General features: G+C 41.9%; 1 protein-coding gene across 2 annotated transcripts in view; it reads left to right on the forward strand.

Annotated features, from left to right (window-relative positions):
- Positions 1 to 26438, forward strand: part of AOAH (acyloxyacyl hydrolase) — a 320779-nt gene that overhangs the window by 261428 nt on the left and 32913 nt on the right. For both annotated transcript variants that reach the window (XM_053553720.1, XM_053553721.1), the window contains exons 14-16: positions 15407 to 15443; positions 16198 to 16272; positions 22791 to 22963. In XM_053553720.1, the coding sequence (XP_053409695.1) occupies positions 15407 to 15443; positions 16198 to 16272; positions 22791 to 22963 (285 nt within the window). The remainder of the gene's footprint in view (positions 1 to 15406; positions 15444 to 16197; positions 16273 to 22790; positions 22964 to 26438) is intronic.

A 26438-nucleotide genomic window follows, 5' to 3' on the forward strand; every position in this document is an offset into this window, starting at 1 on the left:
GAGGGAAAGGGAGGGAGAGGTTGGGTGGAGGGAGGGTAATTGGTGGGACCACATTTATGCTGCATCTTACAAGGGTACATGTGAAATTATAGGTGTAGAATATAAATGTCTGAACACAATAACTAAGAAAATGCCATGAAGGCTATGTTAACCAGTTTGATGAAAACATTTCAAATTGTATATAAAACCAGCACATTTGACCACAGGTGCCGCCCAAAACCAGCACATTGTACCCCATGATTGCATTAATGTACACAGCTATGATTTAATTTTTTTAAATGGTCTAAATACATCAATTAAAAGACAGAGATTAACTGAATGGATTAAAAATAATGATTCAACTGGATGCTTACTTTATAGATGTATAATGATACACAGGGGTTAAAGAAAATTACCGGTAACAGAGAGGAACCAAAAATTTAATTCACCAAGAAGATATAACAATTCTAAATGTGTATATATTTAGCAACAGAGCTTCAAAACACATGAGGCAAAAATTGACAAAATTGAAAGGAGAAATAGACACAACCACAATTCTAGTTGGAGACTTCAACATTCCTCTATTGGTAGACTATGAAACTAGAAAACGGATAATCAGTAAAGATATAGAACTATTAACCACATGGATCTACCTGACATTTATATAATACAACCCTAGACAACAACGAAATTGCATTATTTTCAACTGCAGAAGGACCATTTACCAAGGTAGAATATATCCTGGGTCATAATATAAATGTTAACAAATTCAAAAGAATCAAAAGTCTATTCTTTTACTATAATTAAATTAAATCACATCTCAATTATAGAAAATCTTCAATAGGGCGGCGCCTGTGGCTCAGTGAGCAGGGCGTCGGCCCCATATACCGAGGGTGGCGGGTTCAAACCCAGTCCCGGCCAAACTGCAACAAAAAAATAGCCGGGCGTTGTGGCGAGCACCTGTAGTCCCAGCTACTCGGGAGGCTGAGGCAGGAGAATCGCCTAAGCCCAGGAGTTGGAGGTTGCTGTGAGCTGTGTGATGCCACGGCACTCTACCGAGGGCCATAAAGTGAAACTCTGTCTCTACAAAAAAAAAAAAAAAAAGAAAATCTTCAATAATTTAGAAATTAAGTAACATATTTATTAATAAACCATGGTTCTAAGAGGAAATATCAAAGGAATTTAGAAATATTTTAACTGAATTAAAATGAAAATATAACATTTCAAAGTTTGTGGAATGCAACAAAAATTGTGCTTAAAGAGAAATAATAGATTTAAAATGTTTATGTTAAAAAGGAAATACAGCTCTTAAATCAATAATCTAAGATCCTACTTCAAGAACCTGGAAAAAATGAACAAAATAAATCCACAGCAAGCAGAAGTAAGGAAATAATAAAAATAAGAACTGAAATCAATGAAATTGAAAAGACGAAAACAGTAGAGAAAATCAGTGAAACAAAAGCTAATTCTTTGGAAAAACAACAATAAAATATAAAAACTTCAACACACAAAAAAAGGGACAAAACACAAATTAGCAATATTGGGAATGAAATACACTACAGATCCTACAGACATTAAAATGACAATAAAGGAATCCTACAATGCATAGATGTCTCATAGACATTTTAAATAATTTTGGTACTATCCTATTGGTAGTCAGACTCCCATGGACATATTTAAACAAAAATCGACAAGATCCTTAACTTGTTGGTTGGATCTCTTGGGGAGATGTGTAGAAATTGGAAGAAATAGGTTCCTTGAAGACTACTTAAGCAGCGTTGCCAAGAGTCCTGACAAGAGGGAAGAAGGCCTAATCTAAGGCAGCAAGAACGAAAAAGAATGTCTCCTATCAGTAAATATTTATCAAGAAGTAGACTTGCCAACTGTGTGATGGAGGCAAGAGACAGTACCGAGCAAACAATAATGGCACAATGTCTCATTCAGTAGACTGGGCAAGTCATTGTGCTTTTTCTTCTTATCTATGATCAGTGTCCTAGAGGTCATTGCATGTTAATCCAGAAAGGGAATGGGGAGGATGAGCTTGTTAGGGGTGGAGAAATTAATGTTCAGTTTTGATCATATTCTATTTGAAGTTTCTGAGGGACATCTTTGGATAGATGTTCCTCAAACAGTGGAAAGCATGAGTCTGGAGTGAGAAGGTTTGGGCTCAGAGAGAATATTAGCAATTATGAGCACTAACTATTGAAATCATTGAGTTGTATGGTCTGACCCAGGAATAATGTTCAGAATGAAAAAAGACTGCAGAAATTGAGAATGTTGGGTCTTGAAGAAGAGGAAACATAGAAGAGAATTAATTAAAAGAATGGTATTTGGTCAGAGAATTAACAGGAGATCCAAGAAAGCATGATGCCATCAGAAGTTAACAAAAAAGAGTGGTTCATGATGCAAGACACAGTCATCAATGTCCCTCACTTCTCTACTTTCCTTTCTAAACCAATGCCAGATAAAGTTATTTAATGAGCACCTATCATGTGCTTAGCATTTTAGGGAAAAATCCTACTTTCAAGAAATGCATTGTCATACACACATGAAATAAGCAAAAATAAACCAGAAAACACAAGACCTTACACAACAAAACATAAACAAAATACAATCAGGAGTCAAAAGGTCATAAACCAAACAATAAGTACGATGTTTGAAGAAGAAAGGGAGATAGTCCATGTTTAGTGATATGAACTGGGAACCTCTTCCTGTGGAAGATAAGTCATGAGAAGAAGGGCTGAGGGTGATGAGTGAGATGTTGAAGGGAAGAAAGAGAGAGATAAGAAGGTCTTGCCTCAATTTTCCTGACTCCCTGTGCTTTTCCAATTTTATACCCTGCATCTGTGTGCACAGGCACCTTGTCACACTATGTCAAAAAGGAAAGGAAAAAAGGGAGGGAGGGAAATTAGTCATACTACTCTGTTGCTTTTTAACTTGGAACCAAATACAAGTTGTAAATTACTGTCAATTTTTTTAATCTTAAGTATTTAAGTAATTACTGTCCTCAGTTATAATCTGTAAACACAAATTTTAGGAAAAAAGTTTAAAGCAATTTAAAATCAGTTGTTTTTTGTCACCCTGTAGATGCAAGACTACAACTGAACCAAGTGAAAATATGACTCACAGCTGTTTTGTTTGGTACATGAAGAATTTGTTTAAATTATTAGATTAGTTACCCACATTAAAAAATTGGGAGATTTCACATAAAGTTCAAGGTTCCCAACATCCACTGTGAAATCAGAAGATCTGACAACATTGCCTCCGCCCACCCCCATTCTGAATGGTACAGTTCTGCAGGGCTGAGGAGCAACTTCTTTTTCTAGACCAGGATAATCATTTAATTCATCAGCCAGACTTTGCAGGTGTCTGAGCTTGTGACCTCTGGTCCACCTGATTATTTAAGGCCATTTCACGGTTTGCTTGAGTGGATTTGTGGTCAACACATAAAATGCACCTCACAGTCCTTTTTACAGATTCTCATGTAAGAACTGAAATAATCTAAATTCAATCATTACTAATGTGTGTTCTCTCTGAAATGGGTTATTAGTTGAAACGCTGCTCATGAGCTACAGGGACCTTGAGCAAGTCTCTCTCCTTTTCTGGGTCTCATGTATAAAATAAGCTACCTGACCAGACACTCTTAAGGTCCCACCTAGGGCTGATGCGCCACAATTTCCATGACTCTGAGGTAGCAGTTCCCAGCCTTTTTTGGCACCAGGGACCTATTTCAAGGAAGATAATTTTTCCATGAACCAGGGTGGGGGGATCGGGAGCAGCTGTGAATTTGATGAGGTGTCACTCACTTGCCCATTGTTCACCTCTCCCTGTGAGGTCAGATTCATTCCAGGCACAGACTGGTACTGGTCCACAATCCCGGGTTTGGGGACCACAGCTCTAAGGAGTGCCAAGAGTTGTGAAGTTAATGACGCTGATGTTTGGGGGCCCCTTGCTTGCCTGTTTACCATATGTAGTTGTAACACTTACAAACATAAGCTGTTTCTCCACCCATTTCTTACCACTCTGGCTTCTGTCTAATGTCAGGTTTGTGTTTTATGTTCTTTTCCTTAAAGAAACTCCTCCAAATTATATAAGCTTTAGAACTCACAAAATCTGGATCTAACGTGTCCTGTACAGATAATTATAACAACTATGGCATTATTTGTTTCGGAGCCGTATGCAAAGAGCATCAGGTGTTTTATTGGAAATTAAATAATGAGCTCATATCTTAAGATTTCAGGAAATAAAATGCCTATTTTTCTTTTAGACTCAGGGATCTCTGAATCCCTCACATTCTGTGTTCATTACTTGTTTTAATAACTATAAGCTTCATAAGAACAGGAATCATGGGGCGGCACCTATGGCTCAAGGAGTAGGGCGCCGGTCCCATATGCCGGAGGTGGTGGGTTCAAACCCAGCCCCGGCAAAAAAAATAAATAAATAAATAAATTCAACCCCTTAAAAAAAAAAAAAAAAGAACAGGAATCATGTCTTTTCTATTTATTGCTATGTCCCCAGCACCTATCACAATGCCTGGCACACAATTGTCCCTCTTTGTCCATGGTTTTGCTCTCAGAGGTTTAGATTATCCGTCTCCACTACAGCCCAATAATATTAAATGGAAAATTCCAGAATAAACAATTCATAATTCTTAATTGCATGCCAGTCCACACCATTGGATTCACCCAGGGCGTGAATCCTCCCCTTTGTCCAGTCTATCCATGCTGTAGACACTGCCCACCTGTAGTCATCTTGGTTGTAAGAGCAGCTGTTGCAGGGTTGCAGTGCTGTGCTCAAGTAACTCCTATTCGACTTAATTGCTCTATTTCATTATCAGTTATTGCTGTTAATCTTTTCCTGTGCCTAATTTATAAATTAAACTTTGTCATAGGTAAGTATGTATGTGTGTATAGGAAAAAACATAGTACATAAAGAATTCAGTACTGTCTGAGTGACCCATTGTGGGGCTTGAAAAGTATCCCCCAAGAATGCAAGGGGATTACTGTACTCCATAAATGTTGCTGAATTAATGAATTACTTAATTTATGAAAACTTACTAAACTTATATTTTAAAGTAACTCATCTCTTTTCATTAAGAATTTGAGATTTAGTGCCTAGTCCAGCCCAGCCACAAAAAGTTACAAGCGCATTTAGAAGTCCATTAAAATTGTCTACCGGTTTATCTGAATGCACATAATACGAAATGCTTGCTGGTCTGGCAGTGGAAATGTAGGCTGAAATTCATTTATGGAAGAATAACCAATGCTGAGTTCATGCGAAACTCTTTTTTTCCCTAGAATACACTATGCCTTATTTAAAAGAGAAGAAATGAGTCAGAATTCTGACTTTAAAGATCTACATAGACCCTTTCTTCCCTTAACTGGGGACAAGTAGATTCTCCGTTGGACTGCCTTGACCTATAAATAAAATGTCCCTATTCCAAGGTCAAACCTTTTTCATTTCTATGAACTATGATTGTAGAGATCAGAATATGGACTTAAGGGTATTCCGATTGTCCAGATGTTTGCCCTTTTTTTGCTGTTGTTGTTGCCACATCCCACAAACTAGGAGCTGTCTTTCTTTGCTGCTCACATCTTCCACCTCCAATTGCTACCAGTCCCTTTTTTCTCTAATTGTAGCAGCAGCAGCAACTAGGAAGATGTCTGTACATAGGACGAGAAAGACAATAGAGGACAGTAGGGAACACACAGAGATGCTCATGAGTCTAGCAAAAGGAAAGCGGAACAACAGAAAAGGGAAATTAAGACAAAACAGTGATGTGGGAATTACATAAACTAATTATATAACCTCATAAACCTGAGATTTCCATTCCAAAATAGTGAAAAATATAAGAACTTTGGAACAAAGAGAATTCTAGATTCACAGTCTGAATATCTCCAGAAAAAGGAGACATTTGGGTAAAGAAGAACAGGTAATTCCCTGCTCCTTGGGTAACTATGTGTGACTGCTTTTTTAAAACTTACCACAGCCTCTTGCCATTGGTTTGTCATCCTTGTCCTGAATTGCAAAGGTGGTATTGGGTGTGGGGACAGCTGCCAAAGGGGAGTGCCATGATGGGTTTTCATTTTCATTTTCCTCAAGCACTGTGTGCACCCTGCAGATACTCTGCAACCCAAAATTCCAGAGGAATTTCCAGAGGAAAATTATTGGTCTGACTTGGTCCTTTAATTTTTTTCTCCACTCATGGTTGAGATTTCATTAATTTTCATTTCTCATTAAGAGAAAAATCAAAGAATGAGAATTAAACACCTCTTGGTTGATCATCTTACTGAAAATGAAAAGCCAAGAGTGGTGAGACTAGAGCTGAATGAAGGGCACAGCTGGCAAGTGAGCCCCAGGGGACCCACTGGGGGACCCACGTCAGCAGCAGGGGCTCCCCTCCTGCCCTCCTTCCTGGAGGACAAGAGGGGGCGATCTCATATCCAGAAAGACTTTGGGCCTCTGTATTTAGGACTCAGTGTTATAAAATCAGACACCTCCCTGAGCAGGCCTCAAATCACACTGGACTTTCCTCTTTTCTAGCATTGGGGTTGGATTTACACTAACCTTCTAAAATTATTCCCTTCCCTGGGCGGCACCTATGGCTCAGTCGGTAAGGCGCCGGCCCCATATACCGAGGGTGGCGGGTTCAAACCCGGCCTCGGCTGAACTGCAACCAAAAAATAGCTGGGCGTTGTGGCGGGCGCCTGTAGTCCCAGCTACTCGGGAGGCTGAGGCAAGAGAATTGCTGAAGCCCAGGAGTTGGAGGTTGCTGTGAGCTGTGTGATGCCACGGCACTCTACCGAGGGCCATAAAGTGAGACTCTGTCTCTACAAAAAAAAAAAAAAAAAAAAAAAACAAAATTATTCCCTTCCCAACACCTAATAATGTGTCTACCCCAATAGATATTATCACTCCGGTTAGGTCCTATCCCTCAGGCATAAAGGGATAGTTAACTCATCTGGTAATCTCCTGTGACATGGCTGGGACCCAACAAAGGAATGGAGTGGGTGAAGGAATGATTGTGTGCTGAGATGGACTGGTCGCCTCTAATTTGTATTGCTGTATGCATTTTTAATAATACCTTGACTGACTACAAAAAAGACATAAAATAATATGACAGTTTCTTAAAAAAATTGAACATAGGGCTCGGTGCCCATAGCACAGTGGTTATGGTGCCAGCCACGTACACCAAGGCTGGCGGGTTTGAACCCATCCTGGGCCAGCAAAGCAACAGTGACAACTGCAACAACAACAACAAAAAAAAAAAGAAAATAGCCAGGCGTTGTGGCTGGCACCTGTAGTCCCAGCTACTTGGAAGGCTGAGGCAAGAGAATCGCTTAAGCCCAAGAGTTGGAGGTTACTGTGAGCTATGACACTATGGCACTCTACCCAGGGTGACATAGTGAGACTTCTGTTTCAAAAAAAAAAAAAAGATTAAACACAGAATTCAATTAGTATACTGTAGACCCAAAGGAATTGAAAATAGGACTTCAACTGATACCTGCACTCCCACATTCATAGCAGCACCATTCACAAGAACCAAAAGGTAGAAACCACCCAAATGGCCATTGACAGATGGATAAACAAAATGAGGCATATGCATACAAATATTACTTAGGCCAACTGGGAACAGCGAGTCTAGGGAGACATGACTCCAGGCATCTCTGGCCGGTGGGATCTGCCTATAATCATCCCTTTGAGGATACAGGGAGCCAGCAAAGGACTTCTGGACCCCAAGAGGAGGACAAAAACAGTGGAAAACTGGCAAGTGGTTGCGTGTGTTCGATCAACCTAATCATGCCGGCAACCGTAAGTACAAGCAGCAGTGAGACTACAAACCAGAAAGGCCTTTCCTGTGAACTGTTCTTGGACTTGGCACTCAGTTGAACTGCCTTGGGGAGAGCCTGAGCAGGAGTGTGGAGAACTTTGGGCATTGTCTGGGGCCCCAGACTGAGCCACTGAGCTGGGCACAGGAAGCCATTCTGAAAGAACTGCCCCAGCAAGCTCCATCCTCAGGGTCTCAGAGCAAGGATTGGGCGGGTCAAAGTAACCTACTGACTGAGCAGCCTAAAGACGGGAACTGAGCTGCCTTACAGCCTTAATCCTTAGGGGCAGAGTGAGACGGTTTTGGCACACTGGAGCCTTGGGCTTTTGTCCTTGGTGGAGTGCCGTGACGTCACAGCTCATAGCAACCTCAAACTCCTGGGCTTGGTGCCGCCCAGACCTCCATAAAAGCTGTGCAGCGACCCCCAACCGGTGACCCGCACCCACCGGGCCTCCACATTCCCTGACCAGGAACTGCAGGAGCCACGCAAACCTGTGTCCTCCCTCCTGTGTCCTCCCAGCTTCCACACTAGCCCATTCATCTGGGCAGGGACTCTGGTGGCTGCATGACCTTTGGAGCCCTCCCTCCCTCTGCACAGAGCTCTTCCCCTGGCCAGAGACTGCTGGAGCCTTGGGCTCTCTGTGCCAAAGTCACTGGGTGCCTGGCACTCCCAGAACCGTGTGCACCACCCCCAGCCCTGTTGCTGGATCTGGGTGTGTCATAAACCAGAGCTGCTTCCACAACCAGAACTCCCTAGCTAGAGCAGCCCCAGAGGAACTACACAGGGTCACTCCCTACAAAGATCCAGCAACAATAGAGTGATCCCACTGGGGTCTAATCTTGGAGAGACACCTCCCCAACTCTGAGGACGGCCAGAGGCAACAGTGAAAAACAATCATGAGGCGAAATCAACAGAAAAACTCTGGCAATATGAATAATCAGAGAAGATCAACTCCCTCAAGGATCAATGGGGCAGAAACAGCACAAGACCCCATGCACAAACAAATAGCTGAGATGTCAGAAATTGAATTCAGGATCTGGATAGCAAATAAGATCGAATTAGAATTCCAAAAGTTATCTCAAGAACTCAACAGATTCAAAGACCAAATGACCAAAGATTTCGACACATTAAGACAAGAAGTTACATCCCTCAAAGATCTGAGAAACACCGTAGAATCCCTCAGTAACAGAATGGAGCAAGCAGAAGAAAGGATTTCTGACATTGAAGACAAAGCTTTTGAACGCTCCCAAACCCTCAAAGAAGAAGAGAAATGGAGAGCAAAAACAGACCACTCTCTCAGGGAGCTCTCAGATAATTTGAAGAAAAACAATATTCATCTTATAGGGATCCCCGAAAGTGACGAAGTGGCGTCACAAGGAACAGAGTCTCTTCTCCATGAGATTATGAAGGAGAACTTTCCAGACATGCCAAGAGATTCCAAATTTCAGATAGCAGACAGTTTCAGAACTCCAGCACGACTCAACCCAAATAAGACATCCCCCAGACACATTATAATCAATTTCATTAAAGTTAATATGAAGGACAAAATTCTGAAAGCCTCCAGATGAAAGAAAACCATTACCTATAAGGGGAAGAATATCAGAATAACTGCAGATCTCTCTGCTGAAACCTTTCAAGCTAGAAGAGGATGGTCATCAACTTCTAATCTCCTAAAACAAAATAGCTTTCAACCCAGGATCCTGTACCCAGCTAAACTGAGTTTCATTTATGATGGAGAAATTAAATACTTCAATGACATTCACATGTTGAAGAAATTTGACACAACTAACCAGCTCTCCAGGATATCCTCAGATCTATCCTCCATAAAGACCAGCGTAATCCTCCACCACAAAAGTAAACCCACCCAAAACATTTTGATCAAATTCCAACTTCCACAGTCGCAAAAGGATTAAAAATGTCCACTGGACTCTCCAAAGGCTTATCAATACTCTCAATTAATGTGAATGGTTTAAACTGTCCTCTAAAGAGGCACAGGTTGGCTGACTGGATACAAAAACTCAAGCCAGATATCTGCTGCCTACAAGAATCACATCTTACATTAAAAGACAAATATAGACTCAAGGTGAAGGGATGGTCATCTATATTCCAGGCAAATGGAAATCAGAAAAAAGCAGGCATTGCAATCCTGTTCACAGATGTAATAGGCTTTAAACCAACCAAAATAATTAAGGATAAGGATGGACACTTCATATTTGCTAAAGGTAATACTCAATACGATGAGATCTCTATTATTAATATTTATGCACCCAACCACAACGCACCTCAATTTATAAGAGAAACTCTAACAGACATGAGCAACTCAATTTCCTCCAGTTTCATAGTAGTTGGAGATTTTAACACCCCTTTAGCAGTGCTGGATAGATCCTCCAAAAAGAAGCTAAGCAAAGAAATTTTAGATTTAAACTCAACCATTCAACATCAGGACTTAATGGACATCTACAGAACATTTCATCCCAACAAAACTGAATACACATTCTTCTCATGAACCCACAGAACATACTCCAAAATCGACCACCTCCTAGGCCACAAATCTAACCTCAGCAAATTTAAAAAAATAGAAATTATTCCTTGCATCTTCTCAGACCATCATGGAATAAAAGTTGAACTCAATAACAACAGGAACCTGCATACCCATACAAGAACATGGAAGCTAAACAACCTTATGCTGAAGGATAGATGGGTTATAGACAAGATTAAAGGGAAATCACCAAATTTTTAGAACAAAACAACAATCAAGACACGAATTAGCAGACCTCTGGGATACTGAAAAGGCAGTCTTGGCGGCGCCTGTGGCTCAAGGAGTAGGGCGCTGGTCCCATATGCCAGAGGTGGCGGGTTCAAACCCAGCCCCGGCCAAAAAACCACAAAAAAAAAGAAAAGGCAGTCCTAAGAGGGAAATTTATAGCACTGCAAGCCTTCCTCAAGAAAACAGAAAGAGAGGAAGTTAATAACTTAATGGGACATCTCAAACAGAAGAAAAGAAATAACCAAAATCAGAGCAGAGCTAAATGAAATTGAAAAAAAAAAGAATTATACAACAGATCAATAAACCCAAAAGCTGGTTTTTTGAAAAGATCAATAAAATAGATAAACCTTTGGCCAACCTAAGCAGGAAAAAAAGAGCAAAATCTCTAATTTCATCAATCAGAAATGATAATGATGAAATAACAACAGACCCCTCAGAAATCCAAAAAATCCTTAACGAATACTACAAGAAACTCTACTCTCACAAATATGAAAATCTGAAAGAAATTGACTAATACCCGGAAGCACGCCACCTACCAAGACTTAGCCAGAATGAAGTGGAAATGTTAAACAGGCCTATATCAAGTTCTAAAATAGCATCAACTATACAAAATCTCCCTAAAAAGAAAAGCCCAGGACCAGATGGCTTTACGTCAGAATTCTACCAAACATTTAAAGAAGAACTAGTACCTATACTACTAAACCTCTTCCAAAATATAGAAAAAGAAGGAATATTACCCAACACATTCTACGAAGCAAACATCACCTTGATCCCCAAACCAGAGAAAGACCCAACAAGAAAAGAAAATTATAGACCAATATCACTAATGAATATAGATGCTAAAATACTCAATAAGATCCTAAAACAGAATCCAACAACACATCAAAAAAATTATACACCATGACCAAGTAGGATTTATCCCAGGGTCTCAAGGCTGGTTCAATATACGTAAATCTATAAATGTAATTCAACACACACAAACTGAAAAATAAAGACCATATGATTCTTTCAATTGATGCAGAAAAAGCTTTTGATAATATCCAGCATCCCTTCATGATCAGAGCACTTAAGAAAATTGGTATAGAAGGGACATTTCTTAAACTAATAGAGGCCATCCACAGCAAACCCACAGCCAATATCGTATTGAATGGAGTTAAATTGAAATCATTTCCACTTAGATCAGGAACCAGGCAAGGTTGCCCATTGTCTCCATTGCTCTTTAACATTGTAATGGAAGTTTTAACCATTGTAATTAGGGAAGAAAAGGCGATCAAGGGTAGCCACATAGGGTCAGAAGAGATCAAACTTTCACTCTTCGCAGATGATATGATCGTATATCTGGAAAACACTAGGGATTCTACTACAAAACTTTTAGAAGTGATCAAGGAATATAGCAATGTCTCAGGCTACAAAATCAATACCCATAAATCTGTAGCCTTTATATATACCAACAATAACCAAGCCGAACAAACAGTCAAGGACTCTATTCCTTTCACAGTAGTGCCAAAGAAAATGAAATATTTGGGAGTATACCTAACAAAGGACGTGAAAGATGTCTACAAAGAGAACTATGAAACTCTAAGAAAAGAAATAGCCGAAGATGTTAACAGATGGAAAAACATACCATGCTCATGGCTGGGAAGAATCAACATTGTTAGAATGTCCATACTGCCCAAAGCAATATATATTTTAATGCAATTCCTATTAAAGCTCCATTGTCATACTTTAAAGATCTTGAAAAAATAATACTTCATTTTATATGGAATCAGAAAAAACCTCGAATAGCCAAAACATTACTGAGCAATAAAAACAAAGCAGGAGGAATCATGCTACCAGACCTGAGACTGTACTATAAATCCATAGTGATCAAAACAGCATGGTACTGGCACAAAAGCAGAGAAGTAGATGTCTGGAACAGAATAGAGAACCAAGAGATGAATCCAGCTACTTACCGTTATTTGATCTTTGACAAGCCAATTAAAAACATTCAGTGGGGAAAAGATTCCCTATTTAACAAATGGTGCTGGGTAAACTGGCTGGCAACCTGTAGAAGATTGAAACTGGACCCACACCTTTCACCATTAACTAAGATAGACTCTCACTGGATAAAAGATTTAAACTTAAGACATGAAACTATAAAAGTACTTGAAGAAAGTGCAGGGAAAACTCTTGAAGGAATCGGCCTGGGTGAATATTTTATGAGGAGGACTCCCCAGGCAATTGAAGCAGTATCAAAAATACACTACTGGGACCTGATCAAACTGAAAAGCTTCTGCACAGCCAAGAACATAGTGAGTAAAGTAAGCAGACAGCCCTCAGAATGGGAGAAAATATTTGCAGGTTATACCTCCGATAAAAGTCTAATAACCAGAATCCACAGAGAACTCAAATGTATTAACAAGAAAAGAACACGTGACCCCATCTCAGGGTGGGCAAAGGACTTGAAGAGAAACTTCTCTAAAGAAGACTGATGCAAGATCTATGAACACATGTAAAAAAGCTCATCATCCTTAATCATCAGAGAAATGCAAATCAAAACTACTCTGAGATATCACCTAACCCCAGTAAGAGTAGCCCACATAACAAAATCCCAAAACCAGAAATGCTGGCGTGGATGTGGAAGAAAGGGCACACTTCTACATTGCTGGTGGGAATGCCCACTAATACGTTCCTTCTGGAAGGATGTTTGGAGAACACTTAGAGACCTAAAAATAGACTTGCCATTCGATCCTATAATTCCTTTACTAGGTTTATACCCAGAAGACCAAAAGTCACAATATAACAAAGACATCTCTACCAGAATGTTTATTGCAGCCCAATTCACAATTGCTAAGTCATGGAAGAAGCCCAAGTGCCCATCGACCCACGAATGGACTAGCAAATTGTGGTACATGTATACCATGGAATATTATGCAGCCTTAAAGAAAGATGGAGACTTTACCTCTTTCATGTTTACATGGATGGAGCTGGAACATACTCTTCTAAGCAAAGTATCTCAGGAATGGAAGAAAAAGTATCCAATGTACTCAGCCCTACTATGAAGCTAAATTATACCTTTCACATGAAGACTATAACCCAACTATAGCACAAGACTATGGGGAAAGGGCCAAGGAAGGGGAAGGGAGGGGGGAGGTTTTGGTGGAGGGAGGGTAAAGGGTGGAGCCACATCTATGGTGCATCTTAGAATGGGTACAGGCGATTCCACTAATGTACACAGCTATGATTTAACAATAAAAAAAAGAAAAGAAAAAAATTAATAATTTTAAGAAAAAAAACAAATATTACTTAGCCATAAAAAGAACCTTGAAAAGGAAATTATGATATGGGCTACAACATGGATGGACCTTGAGGACCTGTTGAGGAACATAAGCCAGACACAAATTTCATGAGCCATCTACATGAGGTACCTGGAATCATTAAACTCATAGAGACAGAAGATAGAATGGTGGTTGTCAGGTACTGCGGGGATGAGTGAATAGAGAGTTATTCTTTCATGGATTTGGAGTTTCCATTTTAGACGATGGAAAATTCTGGAGATAAATATGGCAATGGTTGCACAAGGATGTAAATGTACTTAATGCCTCTGAATTGTGCACTCAAAAAGGGTTAAAATGATAAATTTTATGAGATGTATATTTTGCTGCAATAAAAAGGGAAATAAAGCAATTTCACTTAATGGGCTAACATTTCTGAATAAGCCAAGAGAACACCAGTGCTGCCCATGCAGCTCACAACTTGTGTGTGGCAGTCACTCACTGCACGGCCATACAGTTTCAGGGTAACATGGGCCAACATGCCCTTTCCCCATGTGGAACTGTAAGAATACACTGGCTCTGTCATAAATGCACCTGTCCCAAGCTTCCAAGGCTAGAAGTTACAAGAGACTTCTCCTCCTGGAAAGGGGCAACTGGAGGTTGTTTCTCCAACTTTCACTTCCACTGAGTTGTGCCACCCACCTGAGGATTATTCACTAAATACTAGCAGACCACCCTCCAGGGTCAAAAGGCAATAAACCTGTTTGTGTTCACTGCCTCTAGACTCCAGCCTGGAGAAGCAGAGTCCCCAGGGAGAAAGAGCTCAGCATTGCAGAGGGAAGGGACTGGTTTAAGCTGCAGTTTCTTCAAATTAGTAGTTGTTTGGCTTTGAGCAAGTCACTTAAGTGAATCTCAGTTTCCTCATCTGGAAAATGGAAATACTATAGTGCCTACCTCACACAGTTGTTAACAGTACCTAAATAAAATAAGCATTCCATAAACATGATTAATTTCCATATAAGAGATATATTCCACGCAGTAACAGGGATTGGGGGAAGACTAGTCATATGGCATTTCAGAAATTGAAATATATCAACTCTACTATCTGAACACCAGACAGCGCAAAAGAACCCCGGGAGGGAGCAGGAAAGAAATTAAATGGGGCTCTCCAGCAACATAGGTAGTTCTTAATAATCCTATTCCTCTGATCCTTCAACCCATTCTTTAATATTTTGGGTAGTTTGTCTCTTTGGTGGCAGATAAATACATTTCTCTCACATCTACTAAAGAGTTTACTCATTCATACTTAGGAAATATCTTGAGACCCATGAACCCCAGGAAATTTTAGTTATGTTAATACAATGCCAAATAAACAGAAAACCCATTAACGAGAGTTCCAGGATTAAACACTGCAGAAATTCACTGGAATCAAGTTATTTCCGTCAATGTCATGGTCTGGACAACAGTTAACCATATGACAATGTTTCTCTCATGAATGCAGTCAATCAGACTCTCACATAGGTAGTGTGAAATTGAACTCACTAACTCTAATTATTTTCTTACTTTTAATTATTCAGGTGCATCTTCCCAAAACCTGAAGAGATTTTTAGAAAGGTAAGTGAAAAACGGATCTATGAAGCTGTTTTTAAATTTTGCTTCTCATTTTCCAGGGATGAAAATTCTCTGCTGTCACCTCATAATCCATTTCTACTGAGCATAAATAGCTTGTTAGTCATTCTCCAAACACTAGGATATCACTCCTTAGGCCAGCGAGCATAGAAAGTGATTAATTTGCATCTGTCCTCAAGAAAGGATTATAAAAATGCATACAAAGTGGGAATAACTTAGGTCTGGCAGAAGTAACTGAAAAGATGAAAAGATTATGTCATATTGCTGCATTGGGAATGAGAAAACATTTTGTGCTTACTTGGGGCTGAAAATTCAGAATTAAGGATCTGTGTGCCCTGAATGGGAGCCCAAGGAAGCCCTTATCTTTTCAAAGTCCACTATAGAGCCACAGTTGTCAGTGGGTCCTATAAATGTGGACACAAGTGACCACTTATGCTTACTGGTGACAGATGGCATGAGAGAGGCCAAGATGGTAGTGTGTCTGTTTACATGGGATTTCAACTCACTCTTCAAATCTATGCATTTGTATGGCCTTTGCCTGATAAGGAGGTGGGATAATGATTATAGAAGAGGGGAAATGGGAATGCTGATTGGCTATGTTGGCATGAAAGAAAAATAGCAAAATGTCGACCAAGACATGGTGGTACAGAGATTATTTTCCCAGGCCTGGCCTGTGTCACTGGTCACAGAGCTAGGTTTCCAAGTGTCTGACCTTCACATTCCATCTGTGCCTTCTCAGCTTGTCTAGGAACCAACTGTTAGATCAACCAGCCATCATTATATATGCCATGATTGGAAATGATGTCTGCAATGGGTGAGTTATCAAGACAGAAGATTTTCATATTCTTTGGTAGTTGGTTCCCTTCTCTTCCCCATCCCCCTCCAAAACAACTGCACCCCATAATAGTAGCCTGCTGTTCAATTGGAAGTCTCTATCTTGGAACTAAGTCTTAGATACATGTGAAATCAGCTCCCTTTGAACTTATTAGGTCCATTAATTCTCAACTCTGATGGCACAACAAATGAGTATATCATGATATATCACAGCTATGAATTATATCACAGGGACTATGCTACCACCAACCAAGGATCAAAGATTATGAATTGTGACTTCTTAAATAAAATAAGACAGAAGCACAGTTACCCCATAAGGCTACTTATTTCACTCATATTCTGATCTACTGTACTTTCTTGTGTGGCAGAGACAGGATGGAAGTACAGACTTAGAACATTTGCAAAAGAACTGCACATCACTCATAACCAATCCTATTTATGCCATGCCCATAGCGAGAAAGTAGTTTTGTTGAACTGGTAATATCAATAATGATTTCAAAATATTGAACGCCTTAGTTCCCTTACAACATTTGGGGCAGTGTATAAATCCCTAAGAATGTAGTGCATGTGTAGATGCCATCTGTCCTGTGATTGTCAGGGGGAAAAGTGAGACAGAATTTAGAGCAACTCCCCAGGAGCCATTACCCATGATTTTAGGAAACAGAAAAGTAAGGCCAAGAGAGATTACAGGACTTGCACCAGGCACTGGGGTTGATTAGTGGCAGGGCTGGACTCCAACCCAAGTGGTGCTAGAAGGGGCCATCCTACCCACTGCCCACCCTTTGTTTTCCTATACTTCACTCATCAAGCTTTCCAAACAAAGTTCAATCAATGATATCAAAGTGTGTTTTCCCTCACAGATGGGACTCTGATGCAGGGGTCCTCAAACAACGGCCCACAGGCCACATGTGGCAGTGTGATTGTATTTGTTCCCATTTTGTTTTTTTACTTCAAAATAAGATATGTGCAGTGTGCATAGGAATTTGTTCATAGTTGTTTTTTTTTAACTGTAGTCTGGCCCTCCAATGGTCTGAGGGACAGTGAACTGGCCCCCTGTTTAAAAAGTTTGAGGACCCCTGGAGGGGATATAGACATACTCAGTGGAGCAAGTTCAGGAAAGAGACACGACACCATGATCCAGAGATACTTATGTGCCAGACACTACCTTTTCATCCCTTAGGCTACTCACAACAAGTGAGTATATCATGATATATCACAGCTATGAATTGTATTCCAGGGAATATGCTACCACCAACCAAGGTTGTTGCTCAACCTCAGAACCCCAAGCTGGCCAAGACTACATGCTGGACACCCGATCCCCACATCTATGACAAGCCACCTAGGATCTTTTAGTAAATAGCAAATACCTACTTCTTAAGGCCTGCCATGGACCAAAAGCTATGTCACTCTCTATATCATTTCATTCCCACTGCAGCCTAAAGAGGAAAGTATTATTGTTTCCAGTTCACAGATGAGGATGCCGAACTTGCTTATACTGCTATTGAGCAGCAAGCCTGAGAGCCAATCTTGTTCTCCGACTAAACTCCATGCTCTTTCTCCAGTCCATGCCAGCCTTATTTGCTTTCTTCTACTTATTCACTTCTTAGAAGTATGTATTGAGCATCAGTGATGTACCAGGCTCTGGGATACAATGGCAAAGAGGCCATGGTCTCTGACCTCAAGGAACGTATAAAGGAGAAGCATTGAGCTTCAGCCCCAGCACCCCCAGACCTCCCCCACCCATGAAACAGAGCACGTCTATGGTCAGACCAGGCCGTGCTCCTCCAGCCCCCAGATCGCATCCTTCCAGAGGGGCACAGAGAGCAGACCAGTTACACCGAGTAAAGACGCCATCACTCACTTACATGTGCAGTAAGAGACTCTGACTCCTAAAGCCAAAATCCCTGAAACTGTATTTTTCCAGCCCAATCTGCATACCCAGAGGTCCTCCAGCCCGTCCTACTTTTCCTTTTCCAAAGAGCCAAAGGGCAGGCAGACGTCAGCCAGAGACTTGTGCCAGCCTCTCCCCTGCTGGAGAACTTGGCAGAGAAGCAGCAAGCATTTGGGTGAAAGAACGGAGCTGGCTGTGTGGGATGTCCCTGTGGTGCCCACTTTGCAATGTCCTGTGGAGGGGTTAAAAAAATAAAGACAGATGGCAACTACACCTCCCCATCTGCCAGAATGGCAAGGTGGAGTAGCAATCCCAAAATGAGAAAAGAGATTTTATAAAAAGCTCAAGCCAGCAAGGAGTTACATAAGTCTGTCCTGGAACAAGTTTAGGATATTTGCTTGACTCTTTTCTTTCCTTTTTTATAATGATGATGCTAGCTCTTATTGAAAGAATGCATTGATGTGCTTCTTTCTCAACTCTCTAAACTCAAGTAGTTATTCCATAGTACTTGTTAAATGAATGAAGGTCGTGGTTGGAGGACACAGCTTTTAGCATCAGGAATTCAGGAAGAAAGATTCTATAGAGAACCTAACTTTCTCATCATAACCCTACTCCATTTGATTTAAGCTACCTCAGCTTCCTTGGGCTTTTCCTAGGACTACTTTCAGACCTTATCTAATGTGAGTGATGCAGAAGGAGAAGAATTCCCAGAAACAGAGATAGGGGTGAGCTACAATGGCAGAATCTTCAGCTAGCAGAGGTAATGGTGAGAAATGGGAATGCCTCGGTATATCAGGTCATAAAGACCAACCCCTCCCCAACATCCCAACGTGACATTCTTGGAAGGAATATTATATTATAATTTCTGGAAATGTGATAGAATTATACAAGCATTTAACACTAGCCACATTAATTGACATGGTTCCACTTTTTATAATAGATATAGAAATTATAAATTGCACATTTTTCACCTAATGGAGAGAGCCAAGACCACCCACACAAGTGGTCTGTGCCCCCTGCCCCCAATCCTTCTTTTTATGCACTGCTGATGTGCTTACGCCCAGCCAGCCCTGCATTAAGGGAGAGCCGGCCAGGCTGCTGACAGGTCACACCCTCCAGGGGACTAGTGGCAGCAATTATGCTATCCACTCAGGTGGTAGAAAAACTAGCAGGAAAGGGGGTGGCCAGCACTCCTGTAGCTCAGAGGTGTTTTCTCTCTCAGCCTGCTCAGTCAGAGGCATGGGCGGCAAAGGGAATGAGAAGGAATTTCCCACCACCCAGCAGGTTCCAGGGCATACCCACTTTTAAGGGACTTCGCGTGTATCTCTACACATATACCTTGTTTCCCCGAAAATAAGACAGTGTTTTATTTTAAGGTGTGCTCCCAAAGATATGCTAGGTCTTATTTTCAGGGGACGTCTTATCTTTCCTGTAAGTAGGTCTTATTTTTGGAGGATGTCTTATTTTCGGGAAAACAGGGTACTAATACAATGAGAGTCCTCATCCCATTCCCAATCTGTGTCAAGATGTCTCTCTGAGAGGGTTGGATGGGAGCCCAGTGATGTGATTGCAGCTAAATGACACGTAGTTAAGGGCTTAACCCTCTTACCTGGATGTTTCAGAAACACAAATGCCAGCTGTGAGAAGGTCTGAGCTCTCAATCTTGCCAGGTCTCTGGGCTTGAGCTCTGGTCCTAGGAAGCTGATTCTCCTGCCGAGACCATTCACCTTCTTCTTGAGTGGGGCACCTGTCTCCGGCATCAGCCTGGTGAAATCTGCCTGGCCTACCTGCCAGGGTAATGACATGATCACGGCCAGCCCTGCACCCAAGAGCTTATTTTGCATGATCAGATACAATTCATTAGAACAGGACAGGATTCGTAGCCACCCTCAGGGTGAGGCTCTTCATCTGTTCTGAGCCCAACAGTGTGTGAGAGCAGGCAGTGGGCACTGACTTCTCTCTCATTACTTTCCCTGGTGTGACCATCACGTCTAAGGCTGGTTTTCACATTTTGTTTCTGTTAGCTGGGCACTCCTGACCCCTCACCCACCCAGCTGAGTGTCTGGGGTGAGCTTGCTGGTATGTGAGGGGTGCCAGGTCTGTGAGGCAGGCAGGTGCCCCAAACATCTGGGTTGAAAAGGGTAAAATGGGGCGGCGCCTGTGGCTCAGTCGGTAGGGCGTCGGCCCCATATACCGAGGGTGGCGGGTTCAAACCCGGCCCCGGCCAAACTGCAACCAAAATATAGCCGGGCGTTGTGGCACGCGCCTGTAGTCCCGGCTGCTCGGGAGGCTGAGGCAGGAGAATCGCTTAAGTCCAGGAGTTGGAGGTTGCTGTGAGCTGTGTGAGGCCACGGCACTCTACCAAGGGCCATAAAGTGAGACTCTGTCTCTACAAAAAAAAAAAAAAGAAAAGGGTAAAATGCCTTCATCCCAGGCCATTCGGCCTTTGAAAGACACTGAAGAGACCTAAGAGATAGCTCCTGAACCACCAGGGTTCTTTGGTCACCAAAATCCTAACACTAAGTCCTCCCAAAACTCAACAGAGGAAATGGATCAAAGTGGCCATTGAGAATTTTTCAGGGACAGAAGTTAGAAGGCACCTTCTATGTCATCTGGAAAGGGTGAGCGAGCACTTGTCTCACAAATCCTCTTGCCTTGGTCTGATTTAAGAATCAGCAGATTTTGCCATGCATGTTAAAGGACTTAACTGGCAATGAGCAGGGCAAATTATGTAGCCAGCCACGAAGAAACAAAGGAGAATGTTCCATGAGCAGCAGCAAGGCTTCCTTTTTGATTTCACTTAGCATAAGCCAATTTGACTAGGCTTGCTTAATTTGTGGGTGCCCTTTCATAAGTACGAATTAGCTCAGACTCTTTCATCATCAGTATTATGTTCCTAACCAAGAAAATAATCATTCTGTGGGGATTTGGGGAAACTTTGCTCCATCTTGACTTATCTTGCCTTTATGTGGTTGGAGAGTATTAACTCAGTATAATTGCTTTGTGCCAGAGTGCTGTTGTGTCAGCAGAAAAAAAAGAACGTGGCAAGGCAAAAGCTAATAGGCAGTGTGTGTGAGCTTTGCCAATGACAAAAGACGAGATATAGACTCCCAACTTGCCTTTCACTTCCCCCTTGCTGTCACATTTCAAACACACAGTGAATATAAAACTCTGAATGTGTTTTCTTGATTTGAATAAATCCACAAGGCAGCTTAAATTCCCCTTATAAACCAGATTCCTTCTGCTTTTGCGCCTGTACAGATCAGGCCAAAGCCTACCCTCTGCCCCAGTAGGTGGGCAACCTACTCTCAAATCCTCCTGGATGCTCTTTATGCAGGTTAGAGAGATTTTATGCAAAAAGTAGTATCTTTTTTTTTTCATGGCAGTGAAAACCATGATTTAGCATGCAGTTTTATATGCTGAGTTTTGTAAAAGTCAGATCTCTATTTTTCCCTCTTTAGGAAAGTCCAAGCAACCTGTGACGCAGTATAGAGGCACATACACCAACCCCCACTAACATCCCACCGGCTCCCTGCAAAACACCAGACCCGTTCCGCCCCTCGCTCTGTATGGGTACATGGTGCTTGCCACACATTGGCCCACATTACCCTCACACCCATGCTCAGCCTTGCCACCTTCTGGATAGCAGCCAATCTGGGAGGTGATTTTATTTGACTAAGTCAAATAGGTAGAGGAGAAACGAGATAAAGTTAGGTTTTTCATCACTCCCATTAAAGCTTAAGTGCAGTCCAGTTTTTCCCCTCATTTTAGAAGGAGAATAAAAATGACATGGGAAATCTCTTTATCTGGTTACAAAATAACATTTTTTGTGAAAAGTTCAAATAATACAGGACTTAGGAAATGAAAGCATCCCCATAATCACTCCCAACCATCCCCAACCTCTACCATCCTGCTCCAAGCAAGAGAGTTTCATATATTTTCATCCAGATTTTTATATGCAAATCCTACCTTACAGATCTATTAATGAAATAGTATTATGCATACTGCTCTGCAATTTGTTCTTTGCAATCAACAAGACTTTTCAGCTGACCAGGTGCAGTGCCTCATAGCTATAGTCCTAACACTCTGGGAGGCTAAAGTGGGAGTATCCCTTGAGCTTTTGCTTCATTAACTGTGTGTAAGTCAGGGCAGGAAGGTTACACTACAGGAACAAATGGTTTCCAAAATCCTAGTGCTATAAAGCAACAAATGCTTACTTCTGGCTCACACTACTTGTCCACCAGGGATCACCATAACACTATGTTCCAGGACTCGGATTAATGAAGCAGCTATCTAGAACACTGTCTATGCCCATGACAAATTAAAAAGAGCATGCTGGAGGTTTTGTCACCATCAGACACAACTCTTCTGCTCACAACTCATTGGTCAAAACCAGTCACTGGTCCACTCAAATGCAAAGGAGTTAGGAAGTACAATTTGACCATGTGCCAGAAAGGTAGAAAGCCAGGAATATTTTTCAAGTAACACCAATAACCACCACATTGTCCCTGTACGTGTATGGGGATGGTGTATCTTATATTTACATGCAGCTGCATGTATCTATCTTTACAATCAACTAAGATATTTTCTGTTTCTTCCACCAACAGGAAGGCTGACCCAGTTCCAAAAATGACCACTCCTGAGAAATTGTACTCTAATGTCATGCAGACTCTGAAGTACCTCAATGCCCACCTGCCCAATGGCAGCCATGTTATTTTTTACGGCTTACCAGATGGAACCTTTCTCTGGGATAATTTGCACAACAGATATCACCCTCTCGGTATCAGTTCGAAGATATTTTACTCTTTAACAATGTCAGTATGTATATAGTTCAATGTGTATGTAGTTCAAACCAAGTAGAAATATGCCTAAAATGCTGTCACAGAACATGGGCAAAAATGATGAAAGCAAGTATCAGGTGCAGTATCTAAAGGTCATTATTCAGAGGTTGGCAGAATTGGCTCCAAAGCCAGAAAGGGCAGTAGTATTTAATTAAGAATTAGAAAAAACTGAAAGATAAGAGAACAAATCAGGAGACTCCTTCAGCAGAAGGTGAAATGCAGAATGAGCTTAGAGAACCCAAACGGGAAACAGGAAGCCTGAATCAAAGGGAGGGGTTTCTCCAAGCCTCAACAGTAAGAAGCCTCCTGGGTAGTCAGAATTCTCTAGAACAGCCCTCCAGCCTGCTCACTTTCTGTTTCTGCACTGTCTTGGGGACCCTTGCTCTGAAAGGCTTTAAAGTTCCCCCAGAAACTTCTGACAATGGCTCTAACATTCCAGATATGGTACAACAATGTAAAAGTGGCAGTAATTCACATTAGGAAGGACTGTCATGCTGGTCTTCAGAACTGAGATGTCTTCATTAACTATGGTAATTCCACTTTATAGACGAGAAAGCTAAGACTCAGATTAAGGAAGCTGAACAAATGGTGCCTTGCTCATTGTGTACTCAGGCTGGGTGTAGTAGGGCTCTGCTTTCTGTGTTTCAGGGGCAAATACATTTATTTAGTGTCTGCTATGTGCCGGGCACTGTTCTAGGTACAGGGAAAACAGCGGTGAACACAATAGCCTTAAATTCCTGTCCACATAAAGTTTATATTCTAGTGGGAGAGAGACTCAAAAGTATGTCAGAAGGTAATAAGTGTTACAGGAGGAAAACTGGGCAGAGAAGGGGAACGGGGAGTGCTGAACTCGGGTCTCAGGCCTCAGCCCGAGACTGATAGCACCTGTGCCAATCAGAAGTGAAGAAGGGGCTTCCTCTTCCCTGGAATTCCTCTACCACCTCCCGAGACAAACCTAAGCTAAAATGTGCTGGAGATCCAAGTACCTTCTTAGGAGTCAGGTTAGAAATTCAAAGGGGAAGACCCAAAATTCATTCCTTAAAGGGTGTAGGTAGAGAGCAAGATGTCACACTCAAGGCCGTCAAGAGCTTTTCTTTGCACAAATAACTTGGTGAGTATCTTTTCAAATTTCTCTTGTCTTCCTCCTATAGTCCTGCACCCAACCCCTATCTTCTCCTTGAGAAAATCCACCATTCCCCACATGAGAAAAGAGCAGGGGCCTTCAACCAGCTCTCTGAGGGCTCTGGTCTCTTCACTAGGGGGATGTTGGTAGATACCCAGGCTTCCTATCAATGAATCTGAAGTCATGTTTTTCTTGAGTTACTAAAATACAAGACAAATTTTGTTACCCATGCGAAACACTGCCCAGCCTTGCCCAAGAAAAGCTTATTCTTCCCATTCATGCAGCCTTGCCTATCCCCCTCAGAAATAATCCTATGACAGCTATGATTTAACAATAAAAAAAGAAGAAAAAAGAAATAATCATATGATCACACACAAGAGAGCTGCACTCCATTCTGAGCTGCCTTGCATGCATAAGAGACAACTTGGGCTAAGAATGTCTCTTTGAACCATTGGATATGAAAATTGTACATCTGCCCCCAACAGATTCTTCCAGATTGCTAAATTTCTCCCATGCTAAGAAATGCTTGGGGGAAGATAGAGGCAGGGGAAGGGTGCTCCGAATTTACTTTGTCACACCAACAGGGACATGACCTTGACTTTGATACATAGGACAGCCCCATAATCAAGAATGCCCGTAGTGCCAGGATTGAGAAACTTCAGTCTAGACTTCGCCTTGTCCTCCCCAAGTGGCCTCTCTTGAGCACTTAACAGCATGAAAGAGGAAGAAGGTAAATTTGGAAGAAGTTTGTTTTATATAAACAACCCTAGTTTTGAAAAAAATCCAATCAGAGAGAAAATTGAAACCATCTAAAATTTGTTTTTAAAGTAATTATTCACATCCCAAATTATGCCTGCTGCTTGGTTGCCATGGGGAAAAAATTATAAATTTCTCAATGAAGCATCAGAGTCCTTCCTAGAAAGACTGGGATGTGGGTGAGATTTTTCCAGCCTCCCCATTTCTCCTTTGGCAGAGCTCACGACTCACATAAAAGGAGAGACTTGGAGAGGGGGCCACTACCTCTTGCTGTCTCTCTTCCAGCTCCCATTCCTGACCCCATCTTTGCATCTTCATTCCCACCAGACATGAACTAGCAGTGAAGCAAGGTCAGGGCTGGACTAGGCTTCAGGGTTTGGTTGCTCTGCCGAGGTTAGAGCATAACTCACCTTAGTCAACAGCCAAACACTCGAGTCTGACTCCCAGGGCACCTTGCTGAGGGTTATGCAAGCAAAGGAAACAGTAAGGGGGTTGGGAGGGCTCCATGTACTTCTGCATCTGAGCTTAGACGCATGGTGATACTAATCTCTAGACTTGACTATGGCCACCTCTTAAAGACTAGGAAAAGAGTTCCAGGAGCAGAGGTGTTGTAAGGGAGCCTCTGCCTGGTGACCCTCTCTGCTGCCTCCTTTGCCTCTCGGCAGGACAGGCAGGGAGTCAGCCTGACCATTCAGCTTAGGAAGGTTAATGCCACAGCATGAAACCAGCAGATAATGGAAGCCCAGGTGCCCACCTCATTCCTTACTGGGAGGAGGGAGTCGGGAACCACCCACTTCCCGGCACCTCTCTCCTCTTCAGCCGTGTTTATGAGTCATCACCCACTCAGTGACTGGCTACCAAGGGCTGCAACACCCCAAAATCTTTCCTGGTGAGAGCTTATTGTCTTTGTGAGGAAATTACCAGAGAGCCTCATGCACTAGCATTCTGTTTACATAGATCTTTCGAGAAAAGTCGAACTTCGCCAATAGCGAGTCCTCTCAGCCGCAGTCTGTGAGGAAGGCAGTCATTGCAAAAATATGTTGGAAATACCTGTTTTGTGTTTCTGGGTAAAGATGATATAAGGTGGAGTCCCTCTCCTCAAAAGAGAAAAGCCAATTCCATAGGGGAAAATAGCACATAGAGCCTGACAAGGGGTCATGACAGGGACACAAGCCATGGTCGTTGTGGGAGCTGTCCAGAGGGTTAGACTGTGGTGAAGAGGCCAGAGATTGTGGCTATAAATGAGGTTGCAAGTGGCCTTCCTTGAAGGGCCCCTCAGCAAACCAACAACAGCAGCAACTTAATTTTTCCCCAATTACTCTCAAACTTAAAACCAAATGTTTTTTTTTTGTTTGTTTGTTCGTCTGTTTGCAGTTTTGGGCCAGGGCCAGGCTTGAACCCACCACCTCCAGTATATGGGGCTGGCGTCCTACTCACTGAACCACAGGCACCACTCAAACCAAATGTCTTTTTAAAATACCTCGTAGTTCATATCCTATTCTGGCTTTCTCTTCGTCTGAATTTATGTGGTTTTA

Source organism: Nycticebus coucang, chromosome 11, assembly GCF_027406575.1.
Source record: "Nycticebus coucang isolate mNycCou1 chromosome 11, mNycCou1.pri, whole genome shotgun sequence".
Classification (NCBI taxonomy): Eukaryota; Metazoa; Chordata; class Mammalia; order Primates; family Lorisidae; genus Nycticebus; species Nycticebus coucang.